Source organism: Leuresthes tenuis, unplaced genomic scaffold, assembly GCF_036924035.1.
Source record: "Leuresthes tenuis unplaced genomic scaffold, fLeuTen1.0.hap1 SCAF_10, whole genome shotgun sequence".
Taxonomy (NCBI): domain Eukaryota; kingdom Metazoa; phylum Chordata; class Actinopteri; order Atheriniformes; family Atherinopsidae; genus Leuresthes; species Leuresthes tenuis.
Window position 1 is genome coordinate 10,273,764 of NW_027325364.1, and position 14,326 is coordinate 10,288,089.

The window sequence follows — 14,326 nt, forward strand, 5'->3', positions numbered from 1 at the left end:
TTGATCTTTGCTGCTGACTTATTAAACGTTCGACCACAAAAACCACAATCTTGCTCTGACCTTTCTCAAGGACTTTCCATTTTTAAACACAGCAACAAAATAATTCTTAAGTTGTCATGACACTTTAGCTAAAGCAAGGTAGATGCATGCAGTCTATGAGAACATTTTGCATTTGCAGTGCAGGATTTACTTAAATTTAAACGTTGCCTTGATTTCTCAAAGAATAATACTACTTTATCAGTATTATGTTACAAATATAACTTTACAAGATTATTGTGATGCGTGAATTACATTTCTTCAAAGTTTGGCCTTCTAATATCTTTAACAGAAAAAAATAGATGATATATATTGAATGTATTCATGATAAAATATTTACTGTTAAAATACTGGATCGGGTTACAGGCTCTTTCTCTCTCTCTTTCTCTCTCTCTCTCTCTCTCTCTCTCTCTCTCTCTCCCTCTCTCTCAAAAAACAAAAATTAAGTGCTCCACCTTACTGGACTGCTTTTGTGGGCAAATAAAATCCAATTGAAACTGAATTTCACTATCCCATTCCATATAACATGACAGATGGCAGCTCTGTGATAGACTGACAACCTGTCCAGGGTTTACCCTGCCTCTCACCCAATAGCAAGTGGGATAGGCTCCAATTCTGCTGTGACCCTGAATTGGATAAAGAGACTATAGAGTATGGTTGGATGGATGGATGAGAGATAGAAGATGTATCTCTTTCTCTGCTGCTCCTTGTAGACTGTCTCCTTGCTCTCATCTTAGTCAGCTGCATGTAGAGGCTGGTGGAATTGGTCAGCACACAGGATGGCTCATTTTGAAGGAAATTAGGTTGTAGACTACATTTTGAAAAAGGCATTGTTAGTTTTTAACAATATTTTTCCTGTAATTTGTTGACCTGAGAAGTTCAAATCTGTGAATCAAGTATAGCGCACTTTATGGTTCACGGATAAAGGCTACTCTGTTGTACTGGCTCTCTATGCTTCTGTCTCAAGCAAGAATTAAAGGGTAACTCCGGTATTTTTACACTATTTCTGGCTTGAAATACGTTTATCTACTCACCGAGAACAGTTTGGCGAAAGTCGGCATCCTTCGGAAGCTATTTAGATAACTCACGATCCATATAACGGAGTGAACGGGGCAGGGACGATGCAGCCTCTAAATAAGGCATTATCTGTCTTTATTTCACCAATACTTTAAGACGAGTGAATGAACGAACGCTTATTATTGCTCTGTTAGCACATAGCTACTGTTATGTGGCTACTTGCAGCTATAGGAGAGCTAATGGAGGGAATTCTACACACACCTCTACTGGGAGAACGTTCGTTCATTCATTCGTCTTAAAGTATTGGTGAAATAAAGACAGATAATGCCTTATTTAGAGGCTACATCGTCCCTGCCCCGTTATATGGATCGCAAGTTATCTAAATAGCTTCCGAAGGACGCCAACTTTCACCAAACTGTTCTCGATGAGTAGATGAACGTATTTCATGCCAGAAATAAGGTCTAGGTTTAAAAATACCGGAGTTCCCCTTTCACCAAATATTATTAAAACATATTTTTTAACTCATGGTCAGGAAATTCCACAGTCATCACATATCTGTGTTATTGTGATCTTTGCAAATAGTTAGAACTATCTCGCTGCTCATGCATAAAAATTTGATTGTCCTAAAATTGGATAATTCTGAGACCAGCTGGACAGTGTATTGTTAGGACTGCACAACAGACCACGCGGCTCTTCTGTATATAGTGAACTGTTAGCAAGGTAGCATTAGATTCTGTATGAAGTATGTTAAAAGATTTTTCAGTTAGTGATGATATGTTTCTGTGTGTGGTGTCAATTGTTCAAAAAGCATCAAAAAAGATCAAAGCATTTATTGACAGTAAGAGTCTTTGGCATTTTTGCCTCGAATTTCCTCTAATTTTTGTCCACTGGAGTGTTTTGTCTGTGTTTATTGAAACTGCAAATCTGGGTCACAATTGTATGTGATACTTCTTTAAGTTTTCCAAGTTTTATGAATACATTTTTGTTTTTGTTTATTTGTTTTAAAATAACTGCTGTCTCGTTCTCACAAGAGAATTGTGTGCAATGAATTATATGAAAGGAGAGCATTTTTTTTCTAAAGCACTAAGCCTCAGCTGGCTTTGTCAAGTACACTTGTTCTGGCTATCGATATCATTTACCATCTTCAGTCTCAGCAGGCTTTCACTTCGGTGTTGTGTGTGTTGTGCTAAAATGCAAGCTCAGTTTTTTGCCTGGCGGGAGAAAAATGAACTAAAATTGTCCCTTTTAATTCACAGTATGCATGATAAATGCATAATAGGGTAGGATTGATAATAGGATATATACAGTGTCTCTGAAGGTGACACTGTAAAAAGACCAAGTCTGCTGTTTGCCAGAAAGTGATTTTAAATGTTCAGCTTAGTAAAGACAAAACCTAGAGGTTAGAAAATCAGTTGTGAATTAAAGATCAAACTAATAATATCTGTTACATGTTCATATTTGCCTGTAATGTTGAGAACAATATTGACTTTTATTTGGTTGCAAGACTCCACTGTCAGTAAGTGGTGATAACACAGGAAATCAAACTTCGTAATCTTAAATTGTGTGAAGTGAGACAGGTTGTGACACTCGAAAGCAATCTAAATGGTTGGTCCGTATTGATTCTGTTGCCCAGGAGCATGAGGTGAGCCGGAGTTGTTCCTCAAGAAAATGCAGTCACTGACTGCGCCAATAGATTGAGAGGCTGTGGCTTTTCTAATTAGAGAGATCAAGAAGGAGCTGGATTAGCTAGGTGCATGGCTCTGGGCAAGTTAATAACACCAAGTCACCCAGACAAACATGAAATCAGAAAAAATGAGTGTAGAATGAAAGCTGGGGCCCAGGAGAGACTGACTTTGCATGTGAATGCGGAATGCAACCTGAAATCATTCAGAACATACACAATCTAAATTAATGAATATCAAGCCTTCCGTCCCACCCCACATGTCAGATATTTCTCGGGACCTCTTACTATCTTGTTAAGTTTTACTGCTTCAACCTAACCTAACCAAACAGAAAGTGAATGAAAAACAGAAAAATGTGTCTCGTGGGACTCAAACCAAAGTACCTGAAGTCCAAACTGCACCATTTTTAAACCAAAAGTAACATATTTTAAAAAAGTTTTTTTTTTTTAAACAAAAGCATCTCATTAAAGCCAGCCAAATAATTTCTTTTTTTTTTCCCCACTGATAGTGGTTTCTCATTTACCCAGAATCCTCTGAGGGCTACTGCTGGTTACAACCTACAAGGCTATAACTACAAAGCCATGAAAAAAATGTTATCATTTTAGACTGGACTGCAGGTTTCAGCCCAACACAGTGAGACTGGGAGTGAGCTTACAGCAGTCATTCTCATCCCATTGTTGTTGTCCCAGTGTCAAATCTTCCATGTGAGATGTCATGGCTCCTTCATTCTCAGTGAAAATCACATACACTGGTGTCGTGTTTCCATCACTTGCCAGAGCCATTTCAGACCGAAAGGCAATCACTTTCCATATATTGGATATTACTGTGTTTTTTGACCTGTTTAAGCTTATGTGAAAACACAACAGTCTCACATGGGAGTCAAGTCGAAGTCTCTAAAATAGAAAATCTTTTTTTTCTCTTTACGCCACTATCATTAGCCTCTCCTCATATGGAATTTGTCAGAAATTGCTCCTGGTGAAAAATATTACTGTGGCTGGTACATTATTGGATCAACTCCCAAGGAAGCTTTGCTTGTATCTTGGAAATTCTTCTGAGTTTGAAAAAATGGCAGTATTTGCTGCACTGTGAATATGAATTTGTCTTGAAATCTATATGTAAGCTTTCACATGCCTTCATGGATATTACCAGGCTAATACTTGGATGTTCACTGATGCTGAAACACCCCTTGAGGAGATGTTCATTTGATTTATCATTACCTTTCAGGATCATATGCCCTCCTTCATTCTTTGCCAGCTAATAAACTCTCAAGATTCTTGCCTACTCAGACACATATGTAGCTCCATCCACCCCCCCTCACCATCACCACCACTCACACAACCTTGTGCACATACACACACACATTCTTCCAACCCACTTGCCTACAACAACCTCAAGGGACACATAAGAAATAAATTCGACACTTCCGCTAACCCAAGAAGCGCCTTAAGGACAAAGAGAAATTTAATCTTGGATAAGCCTCCCGATAGAATCTCTGCATTAGCCCTCCGCTGCTGGTTCACAGCTATCCCATCAACCCTTACCTCCCACACCTTGGCCCAATTCCCTCGTATCTCCCCTCCGCTACACTGCTTGTTTCTTTTTCTTTTATTTCATCCTCTCCTCTTCCTCTCTCCAACTGTCTCACCACTTCATGTCACTTTCCCATTCTCTCCTTTGTCATTAGTTTCATTATTTTCCTCGCCCCCTGTTGCATCCCTCAAACCATCCCTTGCCTTCCCATGCGTTTACAACTTCTTTCCATTCTTCCAATAAGCCTTCATCTCTTTCCATCTGCTCCCAGTTGCGGCACACATTGTATGTATCTATATTTCTGTTCCTCTCTCTTGTTGGAGTGCTTTAATACCATTGGTATTAAATGTTGGCACGACCTCCTCGGCATACTTAAGCAGGCAGGGATCCTTGTAAGGCTGTTTGAGTGCTTAATATTTTCCGCACGCTGCTGACTTAAGCCCCTTAAGTGCTTTGGCAACACTTATTCCACGGTGGCACCAATGAAGCCCATTAAAAATTTGATTTGGATGAGAAAGAGAGGGAGAGTAAAAAGAGGAAAGGGGATAGGGGACACAATTTACCATTACTTCCTTTCCTTCCGCACACAGTGCTACAAAAACAAATACACCCATCAGGGGGTTACCCACACAGGGACTTCTCAGATATACAAATACACACATACTCACCAGTTGTGCTATGATTTGCAATGTCTTCTTCTTTTTGACTGTAATTATGTTCGTTGTTGCTACTTGTTGCTAGTACTATGATCCTAATCTGTTAAAAGTACTTGATGAATTCATTTGACTTTATTTGATGTGGTAATAGGGAATAGAATGTTTCAGATCGAATGCGTAAAGATGCTTGTAAATACAGCTTGTGGCAAATTAGAACAGATAGTTTATGATCAGCTGATTAAGTACAAGCAGAGGTGTGAGTATAAAAGCAAAACTGTGTTGCCTTTCGCATTTTACAGGATAATGAAAGTCATAGACACAGAGCCCAGTGTAGTAAGCTTCTACTATTGGCTTTGTATTGCCAGTTTTATTGCCAATAACAGTAATGATAGTACATGTGGAAATGAGCTTGAACAAAGGAATTGCATTATGCACGATGTGTTGATGCAAAATGTGCTGACAGGTTGGTCTAGCTGTGAGCAATGATTTCTCTTTCATCACTATAAAAATATGGAGCAGATACCTTTTAATGGGCCAGGTTCGCATCAGCATAACTCGTAAAGTCATAGTCATGTTCGTTTCTGCTTTATTTGCTGGATCCTCTCTGAAGTACAAAAGACGCAAACATGTACAGAGCTGTGTGCATCCCCGCAGCCATAAAACTGTCCATTTAACATAAAGAGGCACTATGATGCCTCTTTGTGTGTCTGCGTGGATAAATTAATGGGTAGTAGATAGTGAAAGAGGCAAACATTCAGCCAAATGTACAGTCTGCTTCAGTCAACACTAGACAGTCAAACACATTCACATGCACACACACACTGCCACTGTTTGTTGACCTGAAAGACAACCATTGTCACTGATTCCATCCACAAAAAAACACTCTCTAACCTTCACAAAATAGGATGCAAAATATGCAGACACTGATCCCACACTGACGCACACACACACTTTTTAAGCAAAGGGAGGGAGACCAGGCTTATATAAACAAGTAAAGGACAGAAAACGGACAGATGGATGTGATCGTCGGCGTTCACACACTGGGATTCTAAGAGTTGTTGTAGATCAGCAGGGATGAAGAGAAACAAAACACGGATAAATTTGTGGGAACTAACAAGCTGCTACGAACTGGAGGATTGAAAGAAGAGGACAAAGAGAGGAGGCTGGGACGGATAAATTAAACACAAACTGAGGACATCAGTTTGAGCAAACGTACACATTTTGGTTCTGTCCGTCTGATTCCAGGCCTTAGTCCAGCCAGACCCGAGCTGCTGGTGTACACCAACACAGAGTAATTTTTCTTAGCCTCAGCTTGTTGAACGATGAAGTAGGCACTGTGGTGGAAGACTTGTGTTGATACGCTTTTGGCTTTGCCAGACGTGTCAACGGTCATTGCCATTAGAGCTCATTGTGTTTGCAGTGGCAAAGACGCGGAGAGTGAGCAGGCAGCGTGTAAGGATAACGTAAGGATGACAGCCGCATTTTATTCCATCAGATAGTGCTCAGTGAGGTGTGTAGTGCAGCTCGTCACGCTTTGTTCTACACTCAAAGCCCACTCACGCCTGCATTTACACACACACACACAACGGAACAACACGCTCCCGCAGACCAACAACATTCAGATCAGTGTATATGAGTAAGTGTAAATCTGGAGAGCACCCGGTGGACCATGTTGAATAGAAAGACTTAGGCAGGTCGATACTGCATGATTATATTGTCTGATAACCTGTGATTATTCTGAGGAGTCTAAAATTACCATGTACAATAACTGTCCATTCATGCTACAGTGTGCACATGATAGAGTATTGACAAAGTCCTAGCATTCAAGCGAATATTGGATTCCTGTGGGGTGAAATGACAGACAAAAATATGTAGTATCTGAAACTAAAGTACCTGACTGCAGTTAGCTGAACCCATTGCAACTTGGCTATTTTACACAGGATGATCACTTTCCATCTCTGTCTTTACAGAGCAGCAATCAAACTTGATAGATTTTTTTTTTACTTCAGCTATCTCCGAATGAATTGCAGTAAGATAGTGTCTCAGTCTCTGTGGAGGTCTGGTCGGTTTGGTTATAGCTTAAAGGAGCACTGACTACTGCCTGCTGATTTTTTTTGGGTGAAAAGTATTGGAAACCTTGTCCGACTCATTGAATACAATATGTTTGAGAATGAAGATTGTTGTCCCAGATGTGTCTGTCCTTGAGGGCACAGCAATGTGAGTAACTTTATTTGGAAACTTACCTGCATACCTGTATAGATAACTTGGCCCAACTTTAAAAGATATTTTTTTTCAGACTTTATCAGACTGAAATATAGCGTTTTCCAATCCTCAGTGCAGAAGAGTTTAACCTGTAGAAGACAAGCATTCTATCTGCTGTTGTAGTCAAGTGTATAGCTGATTGTTTGGGCCCTTTCTGCTCAGAATTGGCATTGACTCTGAGTGTACAGTCTGTGGAAATATACTTAAGTTGTCTTTGATTGTTTTATTTACATAGCTGCCATTGTTGGAACAGAAAACAGTGTTGCTGGTTTGGACATGTGGGATTTGGTTTTTGGTGGCTCAGAGCAGAGTGGTTAAGGAAAAATAAATCAGCCCATCGCAGTTTGTTTTGATTAAATGGAATTGAACTCCTGTATGACCTTGTAGCATCAAAGCTTCCGCATTATATAGATTTACAACAATACGTATCTGCACTGATTTCAAAGCAGCACAATCTGCTGCAGCCAACAGAGGAACTGCTACTCTAAGTTCATCTCTGTGTGTCTTGTGATATAGTGTCTAAAGTACTAGTTCTGTTGTCAGCAAGAGCTCTGACCAAACTTCTGTTATTGGGTGCAAGCCCCCACTACAAGTCATTCCTATTTGACTCTGCAGCGAAAGCAGTTTCATTGCATGTGTGCACAACATAAGAGGTCTTTCTTCAAGCGTTGCCCTTAAACAACAACTTGTGTCTCACTGCACGAAAGTTAAGCCGAGCAGTCTGCACGTGTCTGCAGCATTGCAGTTGAGAACAAACCAGAGTGCATGTGTGTGTGTGTGGACTAGTTTGTCTGTGGCAGTGCAGGCAGGGTCACAGAGGAGCCATTGATCAAATGTGCACAGCCACACACACATTCAAGCTCACACTTACACACACAACTTTTCAATACACAATGAAGCTTGTCCGAAGCTCTGTCCTCTGCCGCCTCCTTCCTGCCCCCTTCTCTTTGGCCCTGCGCAGCCTGGTCCTGGTCCTGCTCTGCATCACTCGTAAGTCGTGCACACATGCTCTTGCAAACACGTGCATACATACACACAATTTAAATTAGATATGCAGCATTGATTCTAGCAGGGAAACTCAGGTGTCAGTGCACACCAAATGAGTCAGGGGAACAAAGACAGTATTCACTCACTTGTTTCATATTATAGTCCGGATATGGCAATTTAGTGTAATCACAAACTCTTTGTTCTTTTATATGAAACTCCCTGCAGGTATACATCTCAATCCTGTAAATGTGCTATTTTCTTGTATATAAAAAGACAACACAGTTGTGAATGTGTTAACAATAGTGTAAAGTGATACAGAAGGAGATTTAGCTGAGTGACCAAAAGGTGACAGCTCATGATGGAATATTGATATGAGAGCTTCAGATTAATTCAAAATGCTTGTAATTAAGCCAGAAAAAGTCATTAAAATTAAGTCCACAGAAGAGATGAAGACAGGAGTGAATTTTGTTGCCAGGAGATGAAAGGAGACTCGACATGGATAGAGATGGGATGGATGGACCAAAGTGAAATATCAACAAATGAAAACAGAATAAAAGAAAGTCTGACTTTTTCGATAGGGAGTGACATAATGAACCAAGTAGATAAATTGTTAAATAGAGAGAGAATGAGGTGGAAAAGTGAAGTGCAAGAGACCAATATATATTAAAGAAGAAATAGACTGACAGAAGGAAGGAAGCGTTTGGCCAGATAGCGCTGTGTGTATGTGAAGGAGGAAGCAGCTGAGGCAGAAAAAAAGAGAAAGTGAGACAGAGATGGAGAACAGTGCATTCTGTGTGTGTATGGGAGAAAGACAGAGATGGAGGGAATTGGTACAAAGATAAAACAAGAGACAAGGCCTCAGAGGGAGTTGCATAGGGTGGAGAAATTAAAGGAAGAGTCATAAGATTGATTGAACACAAAGAAGAGAAAAAGCAGAACTGGAGTGATATTGATATTAATTCCTCCTGTTTTTATTATGTATATGTATTCAATACAGGGGTTTTCTTTTCTTTTTGCCCCTGCTGGTAAACATTTCAGTGTATTTTCCTCTTTGCCAAAATCTCAGTTCACTGCTTTTTTGTGTTAATGCTGGATGGGGGTGACAGTTGGGGAATAAGGGAGAACGAGTGAGTTTGTTTCTTGGCAGTCAGCTTGGTTATGTAATACATGCCAGTAGGACAGTTTTGTTTGGCCTTGAATGTGCACGCTCATATGCTCTCTCGTGCACAACTTCATTTCATACAAGTACACACATTCACACACTCTTGATGTTAAATTTGTGCATGCATCTGTCCATTTTTTATCACACACCCATCATCATCCAACACATCATGTGCACAACATGTACACACCAAAGGGAAGGCAGCCATGTGGTGGATTTTGAAGGGGTGTTAAGACCAATGCTTTTGGCTGTGGTAAATCTCCAGTGTAGTTGCCGTTGTGTAATAGCCCTGTAAATTTCCTTTAAGCCGCTGTTGGGTAGTGTGCAGCGGCCATTGTCGCTGGGTTGTTGGGGCCGTGACAGACCCACACAATGAAACGATGCACAGTAGACAGAGCTAACCAGCTTTGGCGATGAGAAAATCAGGGGGTTAGAGAGGAGAAATGAAAGAGATGGGAAGATGTGAAGGAGAAGAAGAGGTGAGAGCAGGGAGAGTAATGGGATGGGTGGACAAGAGGAGAGGAGAGCGCTCAGACAGAGACAGTGCAGTGGGGATGGAAGATGGAGGGGATGAAGCAAGAGAGGGACATGGTGATTGAAATACGCTGAAGGGCTGGAAAGACATAAAGATGTGAAGGTCAAAAGGAGAGAAGTGCGGAAAGGAAGGCTAGAAGTGAAAGACAAGGGGTAAATGAGATGAGAAGAAGACAACAGACGTCGATGGAAAGGATATTGGCAGTATTACGAGGGAGCAAAATCAGATTTTTTTTTTTAAAGGATAAAAAGTGAATAAATAAAAGTAATTATTTCCAATGAGAGTTTGAGTGTGAAATAAGACCATTTCATGCATATTTTACCGATTAGCAGTGCTAACAGTAAACCAGTTGGTTATGGAGAAAAGGTTTGGTGGTCCCACTAAAAACACAGACAGAAAGAGAGAGAGAGGAGGCTTACGTTATATGATAGACAATTAAAAAACAAAGTGGAGAAGAAGATTAAAGAGGGAGAAAAATGCTAAATTCAGTTTCTCACCCCAATCATTTGTTTTGTCCTCTTGTCCCATTCACTCCTTTGCCCCCCCCATCATTCCCTTCCTTCTTCCGCTGTCCCAGCACACTATGAAAACAGCACGATTATGCTGCAGACTTGAGCTGCAGAACAAATCACTTTAGCGAAGGAGAGTGTGCGGATAGAACCAGCAGAGAGGCAAGAAAAGATTCCAACTGAGTCACGAAAAGAGAAAGAATGAGAGAGATTGCAAGGGGAATGAAAGCGTATTGCAGTCTGAAAGGAAACGATTGCAAGGGCAGGAAAAACTACATCGAGGAAGAAAAGAAACGAGGGACAGGGGTGAGGAAACGGCATCTAACGGGGGGGGGGAGAAGAGTTGAAACAATTCTCCATAGGCCCAGGAGAAAAAGAGGGGAAAAAAGACCTTTAGGATGAAGATGCATGATGAACGACGCAATAAAAGATAAGGGAGATTAGGAGGAAGTAGAGAGGAAGAAAGGAGAAGGGACGATGAAGGAGGCAGGAGAAATCAAGGAATAAGATCATGCAGAAGATGGGAGGAGATGGATGGAGAGACTATGGGTTTAAATAAAAAAGAGAAAGAGGCAGATGCAAGAATGAGATTAGATATGAAAGCAGTGAGAGTAGAGGGACTAAATGGGGGGATACTCTAAAAAAACAAAAAGAAGGGCTAAGCATAGGGGGGGCAAAGAAAAGGACAGGAAAATGTGACGGAACGAAGGTAATGAGAGAAATGACAGCAAGATTTGTAAAGGATTAAGCATTACTTATAGAGGGAGATTTTTTCTCTTTGCATTTTTCTTTGATTGGCAGAGTTCTGGCTCCCTCAGAGAGATGGAGTGATAATTTTAGATGGAAAAGAGAAAGAGGGTAGAGCAATTGGGAAGGAGTTGTAGGTCTACAGAGAGGGTTATAGAAAGGAAGAACCTCAAAGTCAGCTATTTCATGGAGTGAGTACACAGCAAAATTCCATGATTAACCTAGAGCAAGTGTTCATACATACACACACACATAAACATTGCAAACTCAATTTACATCGATACTGTGAAAACAGGCTCGCCTCACAGACTCGGGGGATAACTGAAAAAAATGTACATCCAGATGGGAAGAGATGGAGAAGTTGCCAGTGGACAACCTCAAATGAATGGAAAGTTTGAGCTGCTGTTATTGTTTTAATTAAAACAGCAACAACATAAGGGGTTAGCCATTGTAGTCTCTTGCATTGATTCCTTACTGAAATCCGTGGCCAGCATGCAAAGAAAACACCAGTTCCTGGCCCACATCCAAGCGAAAGATAATGGCAGATAATAAATAGGGTGATGGTGACGGCACTGATTCAAGGATACAAGGGGGCTTGTTTGGGGCAAACAGAGACAGTTCATCTCTTATGTGGCTTGACGTTTTTTGTTTCCGTTTTCACTTTTCTCCACTCTTGGACAGGGAGCAGTAAGTGCACAGCGAGGTGGTAATTCAGTCTGCTAACCCTGCACCAGTGAGGTTGTTTCTAGAATTTACCGTGAGCAAGGGTGAGCCAGCAGTCTACCTGGCTGCCTCCCAAATCGCCCTCTTTTAACTCGCTGTAACTCCCTTCAGCCTGCTCCACTTTCTCTTTCTATCCCCTGGATCTCTTGGCTTATAGTTCAACCCCATTGCGAGACCATTAGGATAGGCCCCTGAATGGCCTTGTTTTATGAATTTGCTTGCCAATTATTTATTTATTTGTTTATCTATTTTGAAATGATGACCTCTCTGAGACATCTATTGACATAGTAAATAAAGGCTCCTTTTTTTTCCAGGGTTGTGAGGCATATCAGTTGACGAAAGGCACCAACTCACTGCTATGAAATACTGCCCCCGCTTGGCTGGAGAGAGAAGTGATTGTTTGTGTTCTCCCTCTAGTTTTATTTATCAGTTGATCATAGCCTTCAGTGCATTACCATGATATTGATTGCTCTAGGCATTCTCTCTTAATATGAGTCCACGCTTGTGGAGTATTTTATTATGGGCAAAGATTTTAATGGGGCTGAGATTAATACCTCTGTCAGAGAGGTTGATTTGCTCCCCCTCCCTTTTATTCCATCTGTGTGTTGTACTATGCTGGTGATCAGAGGCACAGGCGCATGGCCTTGATGTGAATAGCAGCCTATAAAACCTATAGTCAAACTTAAGTGCCTTACCCAGCTGCGTTATGAGCAGAAGTAGAGGAATATGCGTCATCACTCATATATTTGGCCAGCCCCCACCAGCTGCATTATTATATCCAAACCATCACTTCCTAAATCCCTGCTATGATTTCCTGGTTAGAGCTCTTCATTCCTCTGTTCTCTTCACCCACACTGATCATCTACCAGCAGCCAGCAGGTGCTCTGGGGTGACATCTCTCAGCAGGCAGCTACGGATGTCAGTTTTTCTGACTGAAGAAGCCATTAATGCTTTTTAATTTTTTTCCGGTGTCGCTCTTCTTTGAGCTTTACTGCCATCCCACTGCAGATAATTTCCTTTGAAGGGGTGGTAACTGTCAGGAGAAATGGGACAACAAATGGACAGCTAATTAGTTTTTCTAACATCATCTCAGATAAACATTTGACCACTTTCTCTTTTTCATAAGTTGCTCTCCTGTTGAAGTCTTGTAGTTTCTGATGGGTCACTAATCACACATACACTAGACTGACTTTGTCAGGATTCAACATGGCACTATTACTGTTAGCACTGCTTCAAACAATGGAGGCATAGCCCAGTCCAGTTGCTATGGTGTTGAGCATTAACAGCCATTAGAAAAATAATTGCGATGATGGTGGCTGATCCTGATGGCCCTTGATATGAATCACAATATTGATGCAGAGAATAGGAGCAATAATGACTTCAATTAGTGGTAATTGTAATTTTTTTCTCAGCTCCACAGAGTATTAGAGCCTCCTTTGTCTTTATTCCCTCATGGATTCTAACTGTCCTCGGTTCAATATCCACCATGTCTCCATGTTTTCTCCTGATGTGATGAATACGTAAGCTTTGAGTATTTAATTAAAAGAGATTAAAATCAAGAAGAGAATTGGATTTGGATGAAGTTTGAAGGATCAGATTATGTCAAAGTAGCTTAATTGCAATATGCCATCCTCAGTATTTTCCAATCACTGCACATGCCCACCTATTGTACACACACAGTAGTGGTTAGGATATGCTTGGTTGCAGATATAGACTTTATTTTGGCCCAAAGCAGTCAAGTCAGCGACTCCTGCCATGGCAGCCACCATCTGTTTTTCTCACAACATTTCCCTCCTTCTGAAGGTGTTTTACAGAGCTCAGAGACACTGTTAGACTCAGCAGCAAATGTATATATATATATATATATATATAGTCTTGTCGCCTTTATTGGCTCTTCTCATTGCCTGCTTCATCATTGCACTTCAGTATTGATGTTCTCTCTCTAAACCCTCCCCGCGGCCAACACTTTAGTAGGGAAGGGGGAAATGCAAATGGAGATGCAAATTGTTAAATACTAGTTTGGGAAAGCCAGAAAGCTGATCCTCTCTTGAAAGCAATCACATTCCACCCCTGGCTGGAACCACGTGACTAATTTCCCCCCAAATGATTTGAATTCAAAGGACAACCCTCCGTTGTGCCCGTTGTGTCCGTTGTACACAGCAGGAGTTGAGACTCAGCCGAGTCACATCAATAGCCAGACCCACAAACAGACGGTGCAACAATCAGAGCATAATCAGTCTCCCCATTACCAACTATTGAGCTTTCAGCAACATCAAAGAAGCCCCCCTGCTATTTCTCTGCCCCCTCGTCTAAAAATGTGGTGCTTAGGGGCCAGACAACTTTGTAGAACAGATTACGTGAGAAAGTTTCTGTGAGTGTTGCTGTCACTCTGCATGAATGTGTGATTCTGTCTCTATCTTCATTTCCAGGTGAGTACTTAGGTGGAGCATGTGTTCATAAAGATGTTTGTGTGTTAGCAA

At 41.0% G+C, this 14,326-nt stretch overlaps 1 protein-coding gene across 3 annotated transcripts in view; it reads left to right on the forward strand.

Moving 5' to 3' along the window:
- Positions 1-14,326, forward strand: part of cadm4 (cell adhesion molecule 4) — a 156,445-nt gene that overhangs the window by 109,142 nt on the left and 32,977 nt on the right. The window contains exon 1 of one of the 3 annotated variants that reach the window (XM_072393923.1): positions 5,925-8,173. The exons of 1 other annotated variant lie outside the window; for it this stretch is intronic. In XM_072393923.1, the coding sequence (XP_072250024.1) occupies positions 8,017-8,173 (157 nt within the window). In that variant the 5' untranslated portion in view covers positions 5,925-8,016. Of the gene's footprint in view, positions 1-5,924; positions 8,174-14,326 lie in introns of those variants that run through there. One more of the 3 variants, XM_072393922.1, reaches the window with a different exon arrangement.